General features: G+C 35.8%; 1 protein-coding gene across 13 annotated transcripts in view; it reads right to left on the reverse strand.

The window, feature by feature from the left end:
* The window catches only part of SYTL2 (synaptotagmin like 2), a 165,880-nt gene that overhangs the window by 18,039 nt on the left and 135,080 nt on the right, over positions 1-12,761 (reverse strand). For 10 of the 13 annotated variants that reach the window (XM_074304633.1, XM_074304637.1, XM_074304635.1 and 7 more), the window contains 3 exons: positions 8,199-8,293; positions 3,210-3,329; positions 1,320-1,489 (listed from right to left, as the gene is read on the reverse strand). In XM_074304633.1, coding sequence (XP_074160734.1) covers positions 1,320-1,489; positions 3,210-3,329; positions 8,199-8,293 — 385 coding nt within the window. The remainder of the gene's footprint in view (positions 1-1,319; positions 1,490-3,209; positions 3,330-8,198; positions 8,294-12,761) is intronic. The other 3 variants (XM_074304638.1, XM_074304636.1, XM_074304641.1) reach the window with 1 other exon arrangement.

Genomic DNA, 12,761 nt, shown 5'->3' on the forward strand with positions numbered 1-12,761 from the left:
TAATTAAGTTGAACTGGATACCTGGAAATTTCATAATACCTAGCAACATGTACCTCATGTTTTTAGGCAAGTGATTCTTCTGGTCTGAAAAAGTTAAATGACAATCAGTTTATAATCATTCAAATTTTCACCTCCCAGTTTCACTTTTTCTTCCCTAACTCTTGTAGATCCTTGAGGGTAGTGTTGAATTTCCTCTTTGGCTCCTGAGGACCAAGCATAGTGCTGGTACCAGGTGAATATTTATAAAATATTTTCTGCATTGAAACGAATCTCTTAGGGGAGCTATCTGTTGATTGGAGAAAATAATACTCAATTTCTCCCCATTTTAATACTTCTTTACTTTGTGTCTCTTCTATTCTGTCTATTCAGATCACAGAACTTCACCTTAGAAGATTGTTTAATAACATTCAGATTTTTGTTGTTTGGTTGTTCAGTCATATGTGACTCTTCAAGATACCATGGACTATAGCATAGTAGGCCCTTCTATGCTTCTCTATCTCTCAAAGTCTGTCCAAGTTCATGTTCACTGTTTCCATGATACTAAGATATTATCTATCCATCTCATCCTCTACCTTTTAAGGCTATGATCAAAAGAAGGATCATCACCTCAAGGATCACCACTCATGGTCAATCCTGTAGAGATGAGCTTCTATAACTTTACAAATAAGGAATCGAGGTGGTTGCATTATTCTTACTGCATATTTCCACTGGACTAGACCAATTAACATATTTTACATCATTATAACTTCAAATTGTGGCAACTTTTATTTGCTGACTACTTCTGGGGAATTCATTATTCGCACTAATAGAAAGTTAGCTGTATTTAGTCATACTCACTAGGCCTGGATTTGAATGGCCTTTCTAGATCGATATATTGCCCATTTTTGAACCACAGTTCACCTTCATACTATAGGAAAGTATCAGAGTTAGATTTAAGTGGAGGCAGTATTTTAAGACAACAGCATTTTAATTCCTTTTAAAATCAAGGGCAAAAAAAATTATTATTCTTTTTCTCCTCTCTCTTGCCTTTCTTTTTCTCTCTCCTTTTCCCCATCCTCAGATTTTGACCCTGGTCTTACTATTTTCAATAAGTCTCTTAGAAAGTTCTTTAAATTCTTTTAAAAATTCTGGTTTGGATTAAGGAATTCAGTCTGAAATTAATTTATAAATTATCTTTTTCAAACTTTTTTCTTGGAGTTAGCTCCCTAGAAGATAATTTTTTAAATGCAAATACTGCCACTATCATTTCCCCCCCCCATTTCCTGCTTGAAGATGGTGTTAAATTTGAAGGAATACAGGAAACTCCCAAATTTACTTACGGGTCAGAGCGCTGTTTTTTAATATCAGCTGCTGCTAAGTCCTTGCATTGGGCCACAAAAACATGGAACTCCATCAATGTATCCACATAATCAATGGCAAACTGAATACTTCCTTTAATTTCCAGATTGCCAAAGTCTCCACTGTAAACACTCATCGCACTTCCACTCACCTGAAGGTACCAGAAATGAGATTTTGATGAATTTGGCTTCTGAGTACGTAAAAGGATTTTAGAAATAACCCTTATTGGTGTAATACAAATCAATAGGCAAGATACTCATTTATGTATTTCAATCTAGTTTGGAAAAAATTTTGACTCAGCAAATGAAACATGAAGCACAAAGAAATAATAGTTAGCATTTCTGATGCATTTTTATCAACTTAACATGGTGTTTAAAAAGACACAATGATTTACAGTTTGGCTCATTTGAAAGCAAACTTAAAAAATCATGTGGTTATAAGTAGCCTATTTTTAGGGCTACCCTTTTGGGTTTTTTAATGGCCAAATAGATAATATACAAGATATACCAGACACAGACCATAGTGACCTAAGTTCTTATATCAAATTTCTCAGCTGCTGGGAAGGAATTTCACCATGTTAGCAAGTCATTAACTCTGAAAAATTGCTTACTGAGCTTATACTCTGAAAGTCCAGGAAGGAATGATAATAAATAATGGATAAATGATGGAAGGAGTTTAAAATTGCATAATAAGTAAGCAAAGAGATTGATATTGATAGGGATTCAAAAGGAACAGGTTCAACAAAAATAAGATTCAATAAATCCAAGGTCAATCAGAGTGTAAGCACAGTTGGAAAGGATAGCTAAACATTTCATAATTCCTAGCATCATGTACTTTACTTTAGGCAAAACAGTTTATTATTATTCAAATTTTCATCTCTCCTATTCCATTTTTTCTTCCCCAATTCTTACTGAATTGTAGATCCTTGAGGGTAGTGTTGAATTTTCTCTTTGGTTCCTAAGGACCTAACATAGTGCTGGTACAAGGTGAGCATTTACAAAATATTTTCTGCATTGAAACGAATCCTATGAAAGAATAACCCAGAATTTCTTTTATATTGAGTGTTTAAAGAGAGGGTTACACACGCATACATGTATACACACAGAGATGACCAAAATTAAAAGAAAAGGTCATAATGCCATCTAGTGATAAATGTTTCTATCTCACTGCCATGCCATCATCTTCTTTAATCTCCATCCAAGAGCTCCAAGGTTTGGGGTTCAGAATGCCCAATCCTCAAGAGTCCAGGGATTTCAGGAGGTCTACAAACTTTGAATGGAAAATAAATTATATCTTTATCTTCACTAACTTTTAGTTTCCTTTGTACATCTATGTATTTTTTTTTGCTTTTGTCTTCAGAGAAGGGAGTCTGAAATAGACCAGATGGCAAAAGAGACTCAGGAAATTTTTAAAAATCTAAATGCTGGCTATCTGATCAATATGGAGCCATTCATAGATCCCTGTCAACAACTCTGATAAAATACCTCCCAAGCCTGTGACCAGCCAAGTAGGCAACAGTAACACACACATGTCTATCCACATTCACTATAAAGGATGCTTCTCTGTGATTTTGCCAAGCATCATACAGGAAATATTAATTATTAATATTGTTGGCCATTCAAAGTCATGTTTTGAGATTCACACAGACATTTAATGGAGTTATTTCTTTTGGAGATGATGTACAACCAAGAAAAAAATTTAGTTGGTTAGATAGAAGCCAGGTGCCAAATAGAAAGATATTCTGGTGCTTGGGGTTAAGGAAATAGCAAAAATAAATAATAAAAATAAAAAAGCACTGTTTTAGAGAGAGAGCAGGGAAATGGCAAAGCAAGAAAGCAGGGGCCATTAGAACGGAGCCTTTGTTTACATACAGAAGACAATGATGTCATGCCAGAGGAGCTGCTAAGATTGGTTAAAGAGCTCGGGCTCTTCTTGTGTCTGCCAAGCTGGTAACTGCTTTCTGATGCGGTATCGGTCTCTCTGTCATCACTCTACAAGACATCACACAAGGCAGAAGTTATTTAGGGCCATGGAAAGAATCTATGTGGAAGAGTAGATAGGGAAAGTCTTAATTCCCAGAATCCCACTGCTCTGTGGCTTGTCCTAAATACCCTGGAAACTCACTCTAAACATCATTTGAGTTACTGAAATACCTGGGGAATAGCCTTTCCAGTATGCTACATCCCTGTTCTTCAGCTTTAAGATGCTAAGTCCCACCATCCAGAGCTTCTGTTTTATTTTTTTATTTTTATTATTTATTTATTTGATGAGGCAATTGGGGTTAAATGACTTGCCCAGGGTCACACAGCTAGGAAATATTAAGGGTCTGAGATCACATTTGAACTCAGGTCCTCCTGACTTCAGGACTGGTGCTCTATCCCCTGTACCATCTAGCTATCCCTGAGGCTTCTGTTTAAAATGTAGGATATTAATTAATTTTATTCCAAATGAGAGGATTCAAGGGAAATCAAACTATTTACTTGCATTTAGGCTGGAGAAAAAAAAAGATCTTTTTCTTTTTAAAAATCTTGTGAATCATTATTATTGTGAATACTATTATGCTTATATATACATACATCCAATGTATTTAAAATTCAAAAAAAGTACTAATAAATACATTTAACTTATATGAGATGGTATATGTCTGTTTTAATCAATATTTTTGTATTTATTTAAAATATCTTTCCAAAGACTGAAAATTTGAGTCATGAAATTTATAGGGGAAAGTACTGGGAATATAATGGCAAAGAAACTTGATTTCAGTACATGTCTGAAATTCACTAATTATAATCATCTAAGTGGATATGTGTTTAGGCAGAGTTGAGTTGAAAAGGACCCTGGAGGCCATAGAATCTAGTGCCCTCAATAAAAATGAATAAACTGAGGTTGATTCAGAGAGGTGAAATGATTTCTTGACTCCGAGTTCACTGTCACTAGGCCACACTGGATTTCTGCATACAACTTTTTAAAGTATTACCCCCTTCTTTGATAGCATAGAATATTAGGAAGCACACTGTCCTATAAGTGAAGACACTAAAAGGTTCCAGTTTAACTCTATTACCTTTCTATGAGATTTAAAGGCAATTCATTTCCCTTAACTATGTCTCATTAGTAAAAGGAGTTTTTTTTTAGGTTAGATGGATCTCTAAGATTCATTCTGGCTCAAACAGCCAATTTTCTGGTTAAATTGGTTAAATGTGAGCTCCTATTTTGAAAGAGGAATTTAAGAGGCAATTAGATAACTAAAGGGGAGCTGGGGAGAATGATCCATTAAACACCTTCCTAGAAAAAGTAGTTAGTTCATGCCAACAGATTCATGCCATGTCAATCAGGGTCAATACCAATTCTCAGACAATTCTATATAAAAGTGCCACCAAAAAAACCTGTCTTTTTTTCCCCATGGTTCTTTAAATTGGTTCAGAGCTGGGGGGGGTGGATGGAGAAGGAGTGAGAAGAAATGATCCTATTTCACTTTCATTTCCCCCCAATGCTCGAACTTCATTAATACGAGATAAAGTTCTTAATGAGGGATGTATGTATATGTTGTAATATGAAATTATACAACTCCCTTTTTATTTAATACTTTCATGGATGTGAACTCACCAGTGATGTACTGCTTATACTGGTACAAGTCACAAGCTATCCAGATCTTTTCTTCATCTGCAAATCTCTTCCACCTTTATTCTAAATCCTCAAAGATTCACCTGATGGACCAGAGACCTTCTTCTGATTCATTTCAGGCTAGTGCAGATCTCTGTTATTTTTAACTCCAGCACCTTCTTGGTTGCTCATCCTATACATCCTTAATGATGTTTTATCTATTATATTATCCCATGTGCAAGTTATCATAGTTCTTAAACCCTCTGGGCATCTGTCCACATTATCTGCTCTTAGGGTTATCTAGTTAATAGTAATTCTTCTGAGACTATGATGTTTCATGATTCATAGCTGCATTCATTTGATAACTTTTATTTAGTTAATTCAATGCATGCTGAGATCCGTTCTCATGTCATAAGTATTCTACAATATGCTAAACATTTTTCAAAATCTTACATGATTCTACCCTTTAGCCATTTGTCTACTGCAAAGTGAGTTTCTAATCATTTTAAAAAATCCAGATTTAACCAATAATATTTATTGGGAATAACTTTTCTCACTGTTGTTTTTCATTTACTTCTGATTTTCATTGTGCATGTTTATTATTTTTATATAATTGAACCAAATAACTTGTCCCTAATATAAATTTGCAGCATTAAGAAAGTCAAATGGTTTTTTCTCTACATTTAAGTGATAAAAACTACTCCTATTTTATTTTACCATATTCAAGTGCAAATACAAACATTTATTAGTCTTATGGAATTTGGAATGATGTAATTTATGAATGATAGATCTGCAGTTTTTTCTACAATTATTACTCAATTTTTCTAATAGCATTCCTTATTTTTTTCTTCCTTTTCCCTCAATTTTATTACTTCAGCATATATTAATTTTTTATTACATGTTCTATTTTGGGAATTTTTTTGTGTCTTCCATTAGTTGGTCTATTTTTAGCCAACCAGTAGGCAATTTTAACAGTTGTCACTATATAATAAATTTTAAAGTCTATCAGTCTGCCTCCCTTCTATCATCACTCTGCCACCCACCACCACCACTGCAATACTCTTTTTATTCTCGTCTATCTTTTTTTCCATACAAATTATACTGTCATTTTACCCACATCTACAAAATACTCCATTGGGATTTTAACCGGTATAGTCCTAAATGTGTAAATTACCTTGGGGAATATCTTCAATATTATCTCTTTCCATTTATTCAAATCTTCTTAAGTTTTATATTTCCTCTGAGATAAGCCTTTGTGCATTTCATGTTGGATTTAAGTATTTATTTTTCCTTTCTACTATATATCAGAATCTTAATTAATCACTATTTAATAACTAATTAATTAATTAAACCCTCTCCTATATGTTATAATTTTCCAATAGTATGCTAAAAATATAAATGGTATTATGTAAATGGTGACAGTAGACATCTTTGCTAGGAATATTAGAAAAGATGTTAAAAAGCTCGGGTCTAGAAGTAGATAGGGTTGTGAGGAGACTGGAAATTCTGCTAGATGGTAATGAGTTCAAGGAAGTGAGGATCATAAAATATAATTTACTATGTGCCTGCTATATGTCAGGGGATAGAATTATTGGGGATAGAAAGAAAACTAAAGCATAATCCTTGCTCTCAGGGTTTTTATAATCTAAGTAAAAGGCAGAAGTGGATGAAGAGAGACAACAGAGAGCTTTGTGCAAAATGAATACACACACAGGCTATGTTAGAGATAATCTAAGAGGGAAAAGCACTAGTGAGACCTTAGCTGAGACTCAGAGAAGACTTTTTAGGGGAGAACGGGAGTTAATTGGGGTTATGTGACTTGCCAGGGTCACAACAAGTATAAGTGTTAGGTGTCTGAGGCCTTGAGCTCAAGTCCTTCTGATTTAGACCCAATGCTCGAACTTCATTAATATGAGATAAAGTTCTTAATGAGGGATAAAATTCAAATACATCTCAGAGAAGGAACATAATGGCTTAAATTCATACTAAGGTGTAAACAACTGCTACCAGGACCTTTCTTGGTAAGTTTTGATGAAAATAAGTAAAAGACCGAAGGGTACCACGTGAAAAGTAGGAGATGGGAGGAAGGGGGATAAAGCACACAATGAAGGGAGGTAAATGTCACCGGCAGGGAAGATTCGTAACACTGAATGTCACAGAATTTAGCGTAGGGCCAGCCTGGTGGGAAGCTCTGATTCAATTCTGCCTGAACAGCCCTGAAAAAAAGGTGTGCTGTGTCATCTCAAAGTTGGAACGTTAGACTGGGAAATAGAGAAATTCTAGTACCAGAGGCTGGGTTCCAACTTCTCTTTCATTCTTTTTAGAACATTATAGTTTGGTCTGTTCTTGGATAATAGCCCTTCAGATGAGAGGTAATCACAAAAGCATTCCATGCTTTGTATATATTTGTTGGCCTATGGTCTCTCCCCCTTAGACTCTCTGAGGGCAGGAACCGTGCTTTTTACCCCTTTTTGTATCCCCAGGGCTTAGCCAAGTGCCTGGTGCTGTGGAAGGTACTTAATATTTACTGAATTGGGAAGGTGGGTGTTGAGGTGATAACTGGATGTAGGAAAATAATTTGCCTTTTAACCCGTGCAGATGATAAAGGCACAGTTCCTAGTCGGTTCCAAACTTTTAGTGATGAGAGTTCAGCACTTTGTTATTGAGGATTAAGATTAAACACAAACAAACAAACAAACAAACAACACATCTCTATACTTTTCCAAAGCTAAGAATGGGAAACTTTGAGCAGTCTATCAGGACCAGAAACAAATGGGGTTGAAATAGCTTGAAGGCACTCAGCAGTACTTAAATTACCCCCTTAAAAATCAATGAACATATTTTAACCCCAGCATATTTACTTGTTTTAGTAAACTAATACTTTCAGTAACAACATGGATGAAATGCCCACGCCAAATGTCTCCGGATCAATTCCCAAGTGCAGAGAACAATATTTATCCTTTCTGTCCTCCCATGACAAATGCTTCTCAGAACCGCTATTTTCTTGCCACTCAGGGGAGTAGGGAAGCCTCTGTGGGCCATGTGGGACTCCACATGACAAATGAGCTGATGATAATCAAATGAGTCAGTTTTCCTCTCTCCTGAACATGAGATACTTTCTATAGATCAGAAAAAACAGAGACCAATAACAAAAACAATGACCACTTCCATCTGTGGGCCACAAAGCACGGTTACAACCACAGAAGGAGAAACTCATCTGTTAAATGTCATTTTTCTTATATTTAAAAATGTGGACTTGCCTCATCTTGGAGGAATGCTGGAACAGACTTGCTCATCCTTTTGAGTTTTTCGGGATGTGGAAATTGGTTATCGGGATGTGAAGGCACTGTGGAAACTAAAGAGCAGCAGGTCTGTTTTCAAAATATTCTTACCACTGTTAGGCAGCAACATTTCACTCAAGTTAAAATCAAACATTTCAATGAAAAAAGATTTATTTTCTTAGAGACTAAAAGAACAGAGGTCCACATGCAGGAACACGATGAAGATACATGCTGTGTTGACAAATTAGATAGAGATATCTAACAAGGAGCTGAACCAAATCCAAACTGAAAACTAGTACAAAATCATGAATGCAAAGACCGCTGGACTTTGAGTCAGGGAATATAGGTTAATGGAGCTCTTCCAGTTATTGGTTGGGTGACTTTAGGCAAGTCACTTTCCCTGATTAGCTTTCCACTTTAAATTTTAGGAGTTTGAACAAGATAAACTCCAAAATCTTTGCCAGGTCAACATTTCTGGAACTGGATCTGAATTATATTAGAGTTTTTTGATGTAAATTGGTTTTTAATTATTGTTTCCATCAGCAGGCTCGCTTTTGGTTCTTGCAGAATTTGTAATTAGTTCACCTCCCTGAGATACAATTATACATTTCAAACATGCTGCAGGCAGAGAAACTATTTCATTTGGATCGTCTGAATCTTCTAACACAATTCAGTCCTGAAAGTTCTCTTACTCTTAAATGTCTAAGAATTTAAACAAAAATATAGTGATATTCTTTAAGGAATACAGTAACAGTAATAAAAGTACCAGAAGTGGCAATATGAAATTGATTTGGGAAATTATAATTGTTCAATAGTCACAACAAATTTATGTCATAGGCATCTATCACAGATTACAAAGGTTTGCTATTTTATTTTATGGGAGTAGCACACAAATTAGGCAAGGCAGTCCTACTGAATGGGCAATTTGCTTTTTGTGGGACACAACCTTTTACAGTCTAAAAGAAGAGGAGGCAGGATCTAGAGAGTAAAGGGAAGAAAGGTCAGGGAAGGATCTAGGAGGAGCCAGGTGGAATTAACCTGGCTGACCAGGTCCCAGAATTGTCTTTAAGATATGCTCATCAAAATAGTCTCAGAGAGTGAACAAAGAAAAGCTGGATAAGTGACAGCTTCTCATCATTCTGTGCTTACCAAGGCAGTCTGGGAAACTGGCCTGACTATAATTGATAAGGAAACAAGATTTTTTTTTTTCTTAAAGCAATTCTTGAGATTAAGTTTAGGGTTCACATTAGTAATATCTGTCAAATGCATATGTAGCATTTTCAAGTTCAGAAAGCACTTTATATCATTTTCAAATTCACAAAACCCTTTACATATATATTATTTCCTTTGATCCTCAAAAAAAGCCCTAAGAATTAAGTCCTAGAAGAATGAGATTCATTTTACAGCTGAAATGAGACCGAGAGCTTAATTGACTTGTCCAGGGCCATACAGTTTTTAATAGTCTGATGTTGGATTAGAACATAGGTTTTTTTAAACTCTGAGCCCAGTGCTTTTTCCTTAATCCCCACAGCCTCTCAGTAAAAGACAGAAGTGGAGAAATCATTGCTCTTTTGTAGCTCAAAATGTGAAAGCTAGTTTTCTGACAATGCTTCACTCACAAGCATAGAAAAGGGTGACTTTAAAAAACTTTATTTTCTCTCTAAAGAATCAAAGTCTCTGTGTTATGTGTTACTGTGCCAAAATCTGTGGGAAAGTACCCAAGGCCAAGTAAGTCAGTCCAAACAGTCTAGTGAGAAAACCCTGAACCTGAAAATGTTGCCTACATATTCCTGGACAGAATCCTAAGGTACTTTATTGATATGTCCCATTCCTAAATTTAAAAGATTACATGTAAAAATGACAGGCTCTTTTCTTACTTTAAATCTTCTACCACCATAAACTATATCATTTAAATCACCAGCATGTAGCTTTTCATAGAAAGAATGCTGAATTTGGTGTGAGAGGAGCTGTGTTCAGATTCTCATTCTTGCTACTTCCTACCTGCAGGTCACCCTCTCTGGGCCTTAGCCTCTTTTATAAAATGAAAAGACTCTCTAAAAGCCATTTTAGTTCTAAATTTATGATCTCATAACAGTAATTTATAATTGTCAAATGGGGATGGGCGAAGCTGCTAGATAGCACAGTGGATAGAGCATTGGCCTGAAGTCGGGAGGGCCTCAAATATGGATTTAGACATTTAACACTTTCTAGCTGTGTGACCCTGGACAAGTCACTTAACCCCAAATGCCTCAGAAAAAAATTGTCAAATAGAATTGGGTTGCTTTTCATGGCAATGACACAAAATATGCTCAAACTGAGCCCTAATTCTTAATAATATATTCTTGAACACTATATAATATGGGACAAACTAAAAACCAGATTTTAAGGGTAATTTCACCCAGACATTATTGTTATTCCATAAAGTATCTTCTAACAGTAAGGATACAGAGGTATAACTAGTAGATAAGGAAACGAGGAGAGATGCAAGGCTGGACAACCTGGTCTCTGGGATCCCTTCTTACCTCTGATCTTCTATAATGAAAGGCAGCATCACTTATATGAAGGGTTCATTTATTGTTACCCTGGCATGGGAGCTACTTTAATAAATTCCATTTTTACATAAATCTCATTGGAACTTTCTGACTTCCACATGAATTTAGACTCCATGAATTAAAAAAAATTAAGTTCCATGGATGTCCTAAGAACTCATATTTGTCTATCATTTGGCCTAAAATAAGTTTCTGAACCAGGTTTATTTCTATCTCTTACATATTAAGGGGAAAAAAAGCACTTTGACTTGGGAGTCAAAGTCCTGGGTTCAAGTATCAGTTCTTATCCTTCCCAACCATGTGATCTTTGGGGCCTCAGCTTAGCCCAAGTGGGATAATACCCTGTATTACCTACCTATTTCACAAGAATGAAGCCAAATTCAAATAAGTTAATATAGGTAAAGTGCTTGTGTGACCCTAAAAGGTCATGTAAACTTGCCTGTATTATTTATTCTTGCTTAGAATTTAAATTCTGCAATTTCATCCTAATTGACCCATTTTTTAAAAACAGGCTCAAAAGGTGGAATCTTGTGGAGAAAAACAAATCCATTGGGTTAAACAGAGTAAAGGAGTGGCTATTGAGCTTGTGATGGAAGCAATTTGTGAGCCAGGGCCTGGACCTTCTTTCTGGGAGCCTATTTGTGCCTGGCCTGTAGCAGAACCTTCTGAGCTCCTACTGGTGTGATCAGCTACAGCTGGACACATTGAACATTAACCTTGACACAGTGATGTCATTTTGGTCTTGAGCATGAAAGGCAAACAAACATTCTACTTTCATTTAGAGAAAAGCACAGGAATTTGGACTCACACATGACCCAGTCTCTGCTTTCTCTAAATGTTCAGTCAATTAGGTAATGATAATGGGGGATGCCCATTATTTCACTTTCCAGACCAATCTGGGGCAAGAGCCAAAAAGAGGAAATAAAATGCCTTATCACAGATACTTTAAAGACAATTAGAAAAGTCAAACATTTGCAAGCAGAAAGTTGTTTCTCCCACTACAGCTAATGACAGAGCCCCTACAAGAGCTCAGCCCTACAAGAAATTTCCCTTTTTTTTTGTTCAAGTTTTTTTTTTTTGTCACGTAATGAGCTCAATCAGAGAAAACTGAACCTTCAACTTGGATTGATTTCAAGCTCTACACTAGAGATGACATCTCATCAATTGTGGCTCACATGAATAGTCAGTGCTTGCCCTGAGATGTCAAATCCAAATCTAGGAACAGTTATCAGCAGCCTAGTGTATGTATGTCGAATGCTATCCTATGCGCTGGGAGAAAGTTAAAGTTTCCATAATAAGACATTCTCATTTGAACTTAACTTTATGATTAGTTTGTTGAGCCACTGTAGTAATTAGGGTATTTGTTTTCTTTCCTTTTTTATAGATAGTATGGTAAGGGGGAAATCAAAAGATTTGTGTCTTAGTTTTGGCTCTGCCATTTACAAGATGCTGGACAAATCTTATTTGCCTTTCTGAGCTTTCCTCTCTTCATCTTTAAGATGGAGGTAATACTATTTTTTTCATAGGGTGGTTGTGGGAAAAGAATTTTGAAAAATGCTAAAAGTCTAAATAAAACTGAGCTATCACTTATGATTCTCAATAAGTATTTGCTAGTTAGTTGGTGAACATTAACCCCTGGAAGACATTAGCCATAGAATTTGTTTGTTCTGAGATAACAGACTTAGAGCTGGAAAATACCTCAAAGATTCAACTCCTTGTTTTACAGATGAGAAGCCAAGGCCTGGAGGGTCACAGGGCTGAGATTCAAACGCAGGTCTCCTAATTTCCAAATTCACCACTTTCTGTCTATCACAGTATTAGTGCTTTAGATATCAGTTTACATTACTTCAAATTTAATATCTCCTTTGATTCTAAAGTACCCAAAGCCAAATGGGAACTACAGTTACAATTATACACAATATATGGATCCCTCTAGATGGCTGTGAACATAAATTCATACACATACACACATATATACTTACATATGAATTGA

Source organism: Sminthopsis crassicaudata, chromosome 3 (genome assembly GCF_048593235.1).
Source record: "Sminthopsis crassicaudata isolate SCR6 chromosome 3, ASM4859323v1, whole genome shotgun sequence".
NCBI classification, from domain to species: Eukaryota; Metazoa; Chordata; class Mammalia; order Dasyuromorphia; family Dasyuridae; genus Sminthopsis; species Sminthopsis crassicaudata.